Here is a 12,960-nt window from a genome sequence, read left to right on the forward strand (position 1 = left end):
CTGCCAAAATCCAGTTGTGGAGGAACAGGAAGTCGAGAGTTCAAAGGGAGGGCACAAAAACTACTGTAGGTCACCAGGTTCATGTCTGCGTGAGGGCAGTTCATCTTGATAAAACTTTAAGATTTGCGGCCATTTTTTATCGTCATAATAAAAAGGGACAGTAATGACTTCACTTCAGGCAAATCGCCATGTGCAGCATGCTTTCAAAATGTCTTTCAGATGCTGCAGCCAGAGGTTAAATATCACACAGGATCCAAACGGCTGTTCAAACTATTTCCACTTAAAATGCCCTCCCCTTTAATCCGGCCCAATAATGCGCTGTGTTCCTTGCATTTCCAAATTTAGGGGCCTGATTGGATCTTTTATAAAGCTGCTCATTTGTCAAATGACTCAAAGCGCAGCCAAATAAGAAATCCATAATGAGGAAATGTGTGTGCAATACAGTCGGAGCAGAAATCCTGGTGTCTGTGTGTGGTCAGAACTGCATGTGCATGAAGGCACAAAGGGAAATGGCCCACTAGTCAACTGTATATGTGGTGAAAACTGGATCCTGACGAAGGTCAGCTTTGTATCATCCTTTTTTATTAAAGCAAACACTGCAGGCTGATATGCATCACAGCTGATACCCCCCAACTGGAAACTGGTGTCTGTGCTCAGACGGCCATGAAATCTACTGGAAACATTCAGAAGCAAATACCTTCAGTGTGTGGGACTATACTTTATATGTTTATATAATATAAAGTGCCTCCCAAAAGTATACACACCCCTGGAGCTTATCAGCTCATCATAACAAACTTTAAAGACTGATTAGATTTTCATGTGATAGACCAACATAAAATTGAGTACAATTTTAAAGGGCAAAGAATATTATAACTATTCACTTTGGCTCTTATTTGGACAGGAGAGAATTTTATTTTATTGCATATAACTAATGAATTATGTCTATTGACAAACATTATTACTTTATCACAAAATTTGGATAGCTTTGTTATATGTTTATTTATTTATTAATTTGTCATTACTGTGTTTATGAAAATCTGCTTTTCAAATTTGTTTGAAATAAAGATTAATATCATTCGACAAAAGCATTACAGATTTTTCCTTTTTATTTGTCAGATCAAGATCTGAAAAGTGTGTCATGCATTTACATTTAGCCACCTTGAGGAGTTACCTTTTGCTGCAATTAAGTTTTTTTTTGGTATCCAAATATTATTTGTGAAGCATCTCATGCTCCGTCAGCTTAGATGGAGAATGTCTATCATCATCAAGTCTTCCAGCATATTCTCAGCTAGATTTCGTTCTGACCAGCTTCTCTGCTGCTGCTGAAGAAAAGCCTCCCCCAGAACATGACACTTCCATCAACATGTCTCGCCATGGGGATGGTGCTTTCAGGGTTATGTGGCGTCTTAGTTTTCTACCACACTCTGCGTATTGCATGCAGGCCAAAATGTTCAATTCTAGTCTAATCTGACCATGGAACCGCCTTCCATATATTTACAGGACATAGGGCCAGATTGGTGAAGCTAATAGCTGTCCTGTTACGAGATTCTCCATTTTCTGAGCCCTGGATCTCTGCAGCTCTTTTAGAGTTAATGAGCCTCTGCTGCTGCTTCTTTAACATCCTGTTAATTTAGTCGGACGGTAATAGCTTGGTAGGTTTGCAGTTATGTCATACTCTTTGAATTTTAAAGGATTTTTTTAACAGTGCTCCATGAGAGCTTTGTGGCTTGGGATATTGTTTTGTTGTTCATCTACATATAAATTTATATAAATGATATCCTCTCCTGCAATACGCCCGTGTAACACAAACTGAATAATGCACATGTAAACATCTGCCACGTTGTCTTCCCTCTGCAAATAGTTGTATTTTTCTTATGTACTATTCTACTATTCTTATACAACTTGTGTTACTTTTGTTTATTCCATTTTATATATTTCTACATTTACTTATGTCCACTGTATGTTTGTCTATGTGTAGTACCTTATCGCCAGATCAAACTCCTCGTACATGTAAAATTCTACCCTGCAATAAAGCTCATTCTGATTCTGATCCTGATACCTTATCCCGTTTTAAACCTCTCCACAACTTTATCACTGGCCGGTATTCTATGGTTCTTGCTCGTCAGGATGTTTGTTCACTAATGTTCTCTGACGTATAGTGTATCAAAACTGAGATTCAATCCCACAGCTGAATTTAGGATGATTTCAGAATTGGTTCCGCTGGATATTCACTGGTATCAGATTAAATGGGGGTGGAAACATAAGCATGTTTTACTTTTCTGATTTTTATTTGGAAAATCGGAAAATCATGAGTCTTTTATTTTCTTTAACCTAACAATTATCCACTATTTAATGTAGGACTAGCACACTAAATCATAAAAATATATATTGAGGTATGTGGTTTTCACACCCCTTTGAAAACATACAAGGGGTGTGAATACATTTATAAGATGCTGTGCAAAACATTTTGAAAAGACATAAAAGGTGACCTCTGTGTGTGTAGTACCTGCAAACCCGGATTTGCAGAGACAGTTGAAGCCGCCGGGGAAATTCTGGCACAGAGCCCCATTCTTGCACGGATTGGAAAGGCATTCGTTGACGTCCCTCTCACAGGCCATCCCGGTGAAGCCCTCGGGACAGGTGCAGGAAAATCCCCCCACCAGATTGTGGCAGGTTCCACCGTTGTGGCAAGGCGACGGCTGGCACTCGTCGATGTCCATCTCACACAGGGCTCCTGCGTATCCCGGCCTGCAGCTGCAGGCATACGGCTGCAGAGGGTGGTTGGAAACGAGGATCACAGGGACACTTTCTTCTGTCTTCATTTCAGGCCCGACACTGAGACGCCGCTTGCAGCTGCCTCCGTTCTGGCATGGGTTATGCGTGCATGGATCATGGTCTACTGCATCTATTTGCACCCCACTCTGTCTGTATAAAATGTCTTTGATACTCTGGAAGAATGTGGCCACGCCGCTGGGGTTCACATATTGCCCATGGCCCCGTTTCACAGCTGCCATCACGAAAGTCTGATTGTTGAGCTCAAACGCTCCATAAAGCAGCACCCCTGTGCCTAGTCCTGCTAGCTGAGAGTTGGCAATGCGTAAGAAGCTGAGGTAGTGATTTGTGAGAAAGCTTTTGACCCCACCAGACTGCAGTCTGATAAGGATGCTGTTGTCCACAGTGGCATTGTTGAAGCCCATAAAGAAAACTTTGGCTGTGTTACTGACCGATCCGTGGACGCCATCACTGCTGCGAATGGTTAGTTCAAATGTTCCGTCCATTGAGCGGACTTTAGAGTTGAGGTTGCACGTTCCAGTGGGGATAGTAAACAGTCCAGATGATGCAGGGATTAGAGAACAGTGGAACCGATCATGGATGTCAGGATCTTGTGGTCTGACATCTCCCAATGAACCTCCTGGAAATGTGTTTCCGAAGTAGTGGACATAGATTTCCATGGACCGCGACTCTGAAGGGTTGTCATTCTGATCGTTTATTTTAACGTGAACTGTTCCAGTGGAGGACATCTGAGGCACGCCAGAGTCCTTGATCACTACATAGAGGTAGAAATCACTAATCTGCTCTCTGTCAATCTCCCGGCTGGTGGTTAGGATGCCAGCTGAGCTGAGGCTGAAGTAGCTGTTGGCAGCGCCGGAACTCAGAAGGCTGTACAGGAAAGGGCCCTGGTTGGGGGGCAGATCTGGGTCTGAGGCTGTCAGGGTTGTAACTGAGGAGCCAGCTCTCTGGTTCTCCATCACCTCAGCATAGGTGGTTGTCAACGTTGGACCATTGTCATTGATGTCTTCCAGATTGACAATGATGGTAGCGCTCCCGGTGGCAGGGGGAGTCCCCGTATCGACTGCCAGAACTGTCAGATTATAAACAGGAGTTGTTTCTCTGTCCAACTGCGCAGCCACAGACACCTGCCCTGTTTTTGGATTTATTGTAAACACATTTTTATTAAACTCAGGAGCAATGGAGTAAGAAAACCTACTCCAACTGGGGACAGAGTCTGAATCCTCAGCACTCACAAAGGTGACAAGCCCCCCAGGCGACAGACCTTCACTGACCTGCACGTCGTACAGGTCTTGGGTAAAAACAGGTGGATCATTGGCATCAAGAATAGTGATATTAACAAACACTTCATCGATATCTGCCCCACGGATGCTTCCCGCATTCTTCGCCAACACCTTTAGAGAGACCTTCTCTTCTTTCTCACGGTCCAGGGTACCTGTGACATAAATCTGGCCAGTCTTCCTGTTGATCCCAAAGCCTTTCTTTCTGCTCCTTCCAAAGATGAGATAGTATACCACTCCATCCTCTCCCTGATCCCGATCACTGGCGAACACTTCCCCGACAACTGTGCCTCTTGGAGCGGCTTCTGAGATCTCAAAGTAGTACTGTTTGGAGACAAAGCGGGGAACGTATTCGTTGGCTCCCTTCAGCTGGATGTTGATGTTGGCGAAGCTGCAGCGCTCTTCATCGGGGACGTTGAAGGCCTTCACTGTTAAATGGTAGACCTGCTTTGTCTCATAGTCCAAGAAGCCCTGGGTGGTAACGGTGCCCGTGTTTGGGTCGATAACAAACAGGTCACTGTCTGACGACTGAATCACGTACGCCATGACAGCATTCGATCCTGAATCCTGGTCTGTGGCATTCATTTTGATCACTGTGGTGCCGCTGGGGACATTCTCCTGCACAGAGGGGAAGTACTCGTCTGGATCAAAAACAGGAGGGTTGTCGTTCACGTCAGTCACTTGTACTGTGACTGAAACATAGCTTGTTTTTGCAATCCAGCCACCATCCGAAGCCGAAACTCTTAGTTCATGCTGGTGCTGCTCTTCATAGTCTAAAGGATGAGCTAATGACAATACTCCAGTTTTACTGTTCAGTGCAAACAAACCCTTTTCGTTGCCCGAAGTTATACTGTAAGTGATAAGGCCATTCATTTCTTTATCTTTGTCTCTGGCAGACAGTGTTCTGATTGCTGTTCCCACAGCAAGGCTTTCAGGTATTGTGGCTGAGATTTGGCTTTGTGAGAACTCTGGAGTGTGGTGGTTTTCTTCGGTCACTACTATCGTAGCTGTTGTTTTTGCAGACAAAGGAGGGTTTCCTCTATCCCTTGCAGAGATGTTGATGAGGAAAATCTTATTTACATCAGACGTGAGGGAAGCAGCGACGCTAATCCACCCACTTGTTTTGTCTAGTTTGAACTTACTGGAGCTATTTCCTCCTATTATCAGGTATTCAACCTCAGAGTTAAGGCCAAAATCTTTCTTATCGTGAGCGGTGATTTTGATGAGTCTGGTGCCAACTTTGACACTTTTAGTGACAGGAGTGAAGTAAGTGGTCAAATCAAACTCAGGAGGATTATCATTACTGTCTACGATGTTTACAATCACTGTTGTTTCACTCATTAAAGGCTTCACTGCTCGGTCCGAGGCCGTCACAATGAAGCTGTGCCGGTTGATATTCAGACTGCTAGCACCGGTCGAGTTCTGATACTTTAACTGCTGCTTGATGAACACCTCTCCAGAGCTGGCATTGATTCTGAAGTACTCTGACTGGGATCGGATGAAGTAGAAAATTCTGCCGTTGACGCCCTCGTCTGGATCTGTGGCTGACACCTGCGTGACTAGAGAACCCACCTCCGTGAGCTCCGGGTAGTCCAAGTAATAAGAGGGACGGCTGAATCTGGGGGCGTTGTCGTTAATGTCTGTTATAAATATTGTTACGTCTGTGCTTACTGTCCAGCCAGAGTCATGGGCCGACACTTTGACGATGTAGTGATCTGTGTCTTCTCTGTTAAGTGGTCTGCTGATAGTTATGTCCCCTGTGTTTGGGTTAATGCTGAATGGAAGGCTACTATCTGTAACGGAGTAGCGGCTCACGGCGTTTGAACCAGCGTCCTCATCCGTGGTGGTGACTCTGGTGACAGTGTAGCCAACAGGTGCATTTTCAGCCACTGTTGCACTAAATATTTTGGAAAACCTGGGAGCATTGTCGTTCACATCCAGCACGTTAATCAGCACCTTAACGGCCGTGTTTTTCGGCGGTGAACCTCGATCAGTGGCTTTCACTTTTAGAGCGTAAAGCGCCACCTTCTCTCGGTCCAGTGGCCGGGTGGATCGAATCTCGCCAGTGGCTCGGTTGATGCTGAAACTGTTCTCTTTGTTGCCATCAGTTATGGCGTATTCTAGCTGTCCATTGTTGCCACTGTCCAGATCAACAGCCGTGACCATCAGGACGTGCTGGGGTGAAAGGTTCTCTAGTATCTGTGCATGAAACGGGTCCTTATCAAACACTGGGTGGTTGTCATTCACATCCAGAACAGTTATTTCTACTTTCTCATAGGAGGAGTAAGGAGGGAAACCCTGATCTCTGGCCTCAATCCAGAGAATGTACTTGGAAATGTGCTCATAATCCAGTGGATGTCTAATGGATAGCTCGCCTGAGAGCTGATCTATGTGAAAGGCATAATCGATGTTGCCGCTTGCTATGTAATATGACAAGGGTCCACCCCTCATTGAAGACCCTGTTACTGTTGTAACAATGTGGTTAGTGGGCTGATTCTCTGGAAAAGTGAATGCCCGATCCTTCAGCTTGATGACAGGGAAGTTTCCTCCGGTAACAAAGCGGACCGTCACTGTGGTCGTATCTGTTCTAGGGTTAGCGCCACCGTCCTTTACGCGAACTGTCAGCGTAACCTCTGAACTTCCGGACAGCCGCTCGTTGGCAGTGATTGCGCCTCTTACTGGGTCGATCTTGAACTTCTCAGAGTTGCGACCCATCAGGGAGTAGTGCAGCTGGGCATTAGAACCCGAGTCCTCATCTGTGACCGTAACAGCAAAAACCAGGGACCCTAAAGATACAAATGAGAAAAAATATGTATTTGACTCCACCGAAGGAATGAAAGACAGTAAGAAGAGAATATAGGCTTCATTTCCAGTAAATAAGGGTGCCAGTGCATAAGCAATAAAGCAACATTATTACTATTCAACTCGATTTTCAGGTCTTACCCCCTCGCACCTATAAATAAATTAGATATGATGAATCTAATAAAGTGTATAAATAAAGTGAGCAAACCCAGCCATTTTAGTAGCTCCACTGCTCAATCACTCATGGAAAGTTGGACTTGATCTTGCTCAATAGGCATTTTTAAACCTTTCATGTTCTTAACATTTCACAGTTTAAGTATTAGAAATATTTTAGATTTTACTACAGAATGCTGATCTCAAAAGGTGATGATATTACTAAATATTCAGAAACTTCCTAATTTGGAATGCTTTTCTGTCCACAGTTTGTTCTGTACATGGCAGTTTATACATAAAGTCCTTTATGTTTATGTTTTATACATAACATTTTTTATGTACTGTATCTCAAACTAGTGCAACAATTCAGGGATCTATTAAATCACCCTCTGGGTAGGGTACGTGCACCCAAAGTTTAGTCACACCCATTATGTGCCAGCTCTCAATTTCTCTATTATAGGGTCTCTCTAACCTGCTGTACAGTAGCTCTACAAAGCAAAAAAACAACAACAACAAAACCCCACTACAAAAGCTTAAATGTTTGCAAGGCCAACAGAACCTTCTTAAGGTACAACAGTATTTTTTATTTTTATATGACATACTGAAGTTTGTGGTTTCATCTGGCAGTAATTAATTATTGGTACTGTGAGTTCCTGCTTCTCAAAAAGAGTGGGAATCACCATAGAAACCAATTATACTAGATGTTATACTACTGAGCAGCTTTTAGGCTCCTAAAATTAACACACCATCCGGTAGATTTTAAATGTTTCTATCAAAAGGGACTCTACTGATGCACTCTGCATCTTACTAAATATATTTTAAAATGTGAACAAATACATTAGAGTAATGTTAATGAATTTCAGTAACTCAGTTCATAAAGTGAAACTTAAAACAGATTAAAAGCTCCCAATTATCACAAGTTTTTATTTCTGTAAATTTTGATGACAATGGCTTCCAGCTAATGGGAATCCCAAACACTGGAAATTACAATGTGAAAAAAGACTAATACAAATGGATATGAAGTACAGCAATGGTTGCTTACTTAAAAGCATTTCCATGTACTGCACAGGAAGCGCATTCCTTACTTGGTCAGGGCTCCTGTTGGAAAGATTACTGGACGACTACCACGTGGCATGAGGGTGATCCGTCTGCAGCTCTGCTAACGGGTTCAGGAAAGTTGCTTTAATAGCAAACTGGGTCTATCTTGTTATACTCTGTAGATTCACTGTTTTGCGCAGGTCAGTTTGCTCGCACAGAGACCATATGGCCATTAAAGCAGGTAATCGTACTTCTGGACGGTGTGAACAAGTGTTGCGTTCTAATTAAAAAATCACCATAAAGCTTGTCAACAGATGGAGCCCAAATAATTTCCAATTGCATCTGCTGTGACTGTAGACTTGATTAAACAGAGTGGATGAAAACTAGCAGATGAAATTACTTCCCAAATCATCACTGAGTGTGGAAGCTTTACACTGGACTTCAAGCAGCTCATCTCCATACTTCCTCTAGAGTTTGAGAGCTTAATTTACAAAAGACATAAAACATTTACCTCAGGTTTCTTTACCTCAAAAGAAACTTTAGACCACTGAGCAACAGTCTTTGGCTTTTTTGTGTGGTTTAACACAAATAATGTAGCTGTTGTAGTCCATCTCCTGGATATGTCTGTGTAGGGTGGCATGACGATCTTCTCAATGCTGTGGGTATCTTAGTTGCTTTTGTAGCTTTTGTATCTTACATTTCTTTCTTTCACATAACTTTCTAATAATATGACTGCTAAACAACATGTCCACTCACAGAATACTCCATCCCAAGACCTTTTGTGGTTTATCCTCCTTGGGGAAGCTAACAATGACTGCCGGGCAAATGGCGCGTCAGCAACCTCCTCACAAACGTGTAGGCCATAAGATAAAATTACTGTGTTGAAGGTCTTTTTCTTCTAGTGCTTTGAGAAACCGAATTGTGCGTGTTCTTTAGCTTTAAGCTATAATCCCCAAAATCAACAGAATCACTTTCAGTGGAATGAATCTACAGTATATACGAGTTTCACTAATCTATTGAGAGGCAGCTGTATAAACCACTTCCACAAGCACAAAGACACCAGAGATACCAGGCGCATAGTGGGACCTGTTAGGGCCCCTGACTAACCTGTTGCAGTGGAGGCAGGGATGTGGGTCACATAGGGGTGATGATGGAAGCGTGGAGGGTTGTCATTGATGTCGGCCACCGTCACAGACACGGTGGCGGAGCTGGACAAGCCCTCGGGCTGCCCTCCATCTGTTGCAACAACCAGCAGCTGGTAATCGGCCCTCTCCTCTCGGTCCAGCAGGGAGCTGGTGATAATCTGTCCTGTAGCAGGGTTGATGGAGAACTGGCCGTGTCCTCCGCTCAGACTGTAGCTGTAGGAAACATGAAGAGTGGATTTCAGCTATGGTGGTTTAATGCCTCTAATTAGTAACACTTTGCTTATTGATTAAGGAGCTGCTTCAGGTTCTGGGATGTGCAGTGATATGTAAATGTGTTATTACAGGTCAAATATTGCACTTAAAAGAGCTTTTAAGAGTCACACATTAACAGTTTTACTGGATGGACAGTCTATAGAGGGCACCGTTTCAAGGTTGACTGAAGCATGTAAAAAAGAAAATTCAAAATGTCCCTAAAATCTGTGAGTTAAGAGTTTGAGGCAGTTACATCATCCACAGTTTTCAGATTTATTGTTCACAAACAGTCACAGTTGGTTCAGCGTGTTTTCTATGCCTCAGCTGCTAAAATCCATCTATGAAAAGCTTTTGCCTTCAACAAGATTTCTTCTAATTTTGTGTCACATCGAAATGTTCGAGATACTCAAAACAAATTTTATTACAAGCATACCCGAGTAAACAGCAAATTAAGTTTTCAAATAGCTATTCTACTTATTAGGGGACAAAAGCTATCCAAATCAGCCCTATGTGAACACACAATTGTTGTCCTTGTTATATCTTGTCCTTGTTACATATAGAAGAACTCAAGTAAATAGAACCTGTCTGGCAGCATGAAGTAGGCTAAATTATCTAAAAAACAACTAAAGTAATTCCAGAAACAATGAAATAAATACTAATGGACATCTATTACAGTGGAAAAGGTTAGAAAGAGGCTTTGGCAGTCCAGCAAAACATAAATGGAGAAAACAATTAACAGCTGAGCCATGCCAAGAGTGGCCATCCTACCAAGATTACTCAAACAGTACATCAACGAAAAGAGAACCTAGAAGAACCTTTTAAACAACTGCAGACCTCATCTGCCTCAGTTTACTGGTCATGACTAAACAATAATCAGTTTGTGACCTTAGGATTCAGGACTCTCGGGTCATGCAGCACAACATTGTTGCAAAGCACACCAGGTGGCCATTACATTTTCACATAGAACCATGTCAGTTTGGATAAATTTTTGGTTTCTTATTATTTGAATTCAGAATTTAGGAACAGCATCTTGCTTTTTTCTGTCTGTCTTGGTTTGATATTAAAGTTCTTTCCTGAAACTGAAAAGAAATATGTGTGACAGAAAATATGTTTCCCACCACTGCATATTTATCCACACCCATATGTTTTCTTCTTAAGTGAAACATCAAGTGGGACATGGTTAAAAAGCATTAAAATTAAATTAAATCCCGTGACAATAGCACTGGATAGTGTTACCAAAACCTGGTGCACATAACAGCATGTAGGATAAAGCTCATCAGGACTGGGAACTCAGTGGGGGGGGAGGGGGGGTGACTTCTGCTTTAAAATAAATATCGTGTTTCATCTTTTAGCTCATGAGTCTCCATCAGGATCTCAGATTTATATATAAACTGGCACATACATGTACACACCAGTGCATATTTTAGAAAGCGTTCCCCTAACAGAGATAGCACGACAAATTGCAGAACAACGTGTGAACTTCACGCAAAGCTTATTTGGACATCCTCACCAACATAAACTGTCCACAGATGCTTGTGGTTCAGCTCATGTTTTATGTTCAATGAGTTGTGAGAATGAAAACGATTAAGTGAAGGTAACCGGTTCTGGACTCTATAAAGGGCCTCGAACCCCTGATGAGCACCATCTCCTACTGTCATCAGCAATTAACATCCTCATTACTGTGTTTTGGGAAACTGGAACACGCCGTGGTACCCCCGATGTGTACTCAGTGGGGTAGCTGAGGAAAGAGTTGGGGCTGGACCTGAGTCAGTGTCCGTCTTTAGAGAGATCAGGCCAGAGGCTCTTACAAGTCTCCTCCCCCCCCCCCCCCCCCCCACACACACACACACACACACGGCAGGAGCTGCGATTGTGAAAACAGCTTTTGTCCAAGCTTAGAAAAAAAACACTGCCTAAACAAAAACTTTGGTTTTTCTACAAAAAACTCTGCAAACTGAACCACTTTCATGGACTGCAGTCATCCTGAGTTTCACAAACGCTAACAGAAAAGCTAAAACTAAGTCATGATCTGCCCTAAAATGACGTTGAATGAGAGATTGGAAACATCAGATAGATTCCTGAGGCAATATGTTTGCATTAAAACAAAACCAAAACCTGTTCCTTGTAATCAGTGGCCCTTTAACACAGTTTGCGTTAAGCTTTATTCTAACGTTACTGTAACAACCACATCAGTGGCGAATCTGAACACTGTATTAAATTATTAGAGTCATTGGCTCACTAAAATTAAGAAAATATCTACGGTCCCGGAAAGCAACGAAGCACACCCCACTGGACTTTGACTGGATCGTTGCAGCAGCTTCCTTTGTTTTTGCTGCTGTGTTTGGAACCCGTATCCCGTTGATGACTCCGTCTGGGCTGAGCTTCACATTGGACTCTAAAATACTTTAGCATATAAAGGAGATCATGGTCAACTCGATGACTGCAATGACTCGTCTGTTTACAAAACAAGCCCGAAGCATCAGTCCGACCACTGTGCTTGACATTTGGTATAAGGCGTCTGATCTGCTCTGTTTAGTTTAGTGTCAAAACATGGGGTTGTGCGTTTGGACCGAACGGCTCAACTTTGGTCTTATCTGTCAAAAAAAAACATTGTTGCAGAAGTATTGTGGTTCATTCAGAAGCAACTTTGCAAACCTAAGGTATGCTGCCATAATAGGTTCAGAGAAAACAGGCTTTCTCCCTCAACCCTTCTAAACAAACTACACTTGCTCAGTGTTATTTTTTTTATTGTATCATAATGAATTCTAATATTTAAAATGCTACCTGAGGCGTGTAAAGCTTTTAAGTTTATTGCCGCTTCTCAGAGCACTACAAGGTCTGACCTCAGGCTGAACAGTATATCATAACAAAATTTAAGGCTTTTTTAAATGTTTTCCACTTGTTAATATTCTCCAAGTAGTTGAAGAGCTTCCAGTACTTTGGAGAACGCTTCCAGAAAGACATTTGTTGGTCTTTCCACCCTTGCATTGTGTCAACACACAGCTGTAAAGCTTAGACAAGAAAACTGATGTTACTCCTGCTTTCAGGGAGTTGGACACGCTTGCTGATAATCAGTTAATTGAGTGCAATTAGTTTACTTGGTGTACTTAGTTTGCCCCATAGCTGTCCTTGCAAGCACTCAAGGCTAATTTTTGTGAAGCCTGTGGTTTATTTGGTCACAACATCTGAACATTCTTTAATTGAATACCTTATAACCCCGTTGTTGCCCACGTCTGCATCTGAGCTGTTGACCAGAAGCACGTCCGTTCCCGTAGGGGCGTCCTCCGTGATGGTCGTGTGGAAGGTGGAGGCGGTGAACACGGGGATGTTATCGTTAACGTCGTCCACCAGAACCGTTACCGTCCCTGTCCCGCTGAGGGATGGAGAGCCTGGAAGGGCAGAGAGAGAAAGTAAAAGCTGAAGTTAGTTCATCGCAAATGTTTTAAAGTATTGTTTGTGCCACCGCGAGCAGACAAAGGGAAGACATCTGAACACCATCA

The 12,960-nt window shown here is 42.8% G+C and overlaps 1 protein-coding gene across 2 annotated transcripts in view; it reads right to left on the minus strand.

Moving 5' to 3' along the window:
- LOC105937734 (protocadherin Fat 4) overlaps positions 1-12,960 on the minus strand; it is a 142,448-nt gene that overhangs the window by 23,435 nt on the left and 106,053 nt on the right. For both annotated transcript variants that reach the window (XM_021324844.2, XM_012879216.3), the window contains exons 7-9: positions 12,669-12,849; positions 9,171-9,421; positions 2,507-6,856 (exon numbers count right to left, since the gene is read on the minus strand). In XM_021324844.2, coding sequence (XP_021180519.2) covers positions 2,507-6,856; positions 9,171-9,421; positions 12,669-12,849 — 4,782 coding nt within the window. The remainder of the gene's footprint in view (positions 1-2,506; positions 6,857-9,170; positions 9,422-12,668; positions 12,850-12,960) is intronic.

This window comes from Fundulus heteroclitus, chromosome 23 (assembly GCF_011125445.2).
Source record: "Fundulus heteroclitus isolate FHET01 chromosome 23, MU-UCD_Fhet_4.1, whole genome shotgun sequence".
In the NCBI taxonomy this organism is placed as follows: domain Eukaryota; kingdom Metazoa; phylum Chordata; class Actinopteri; order Cyprinodontiformes; family Fundulidae; genus Fundulus; species Fundulus heteroclitus.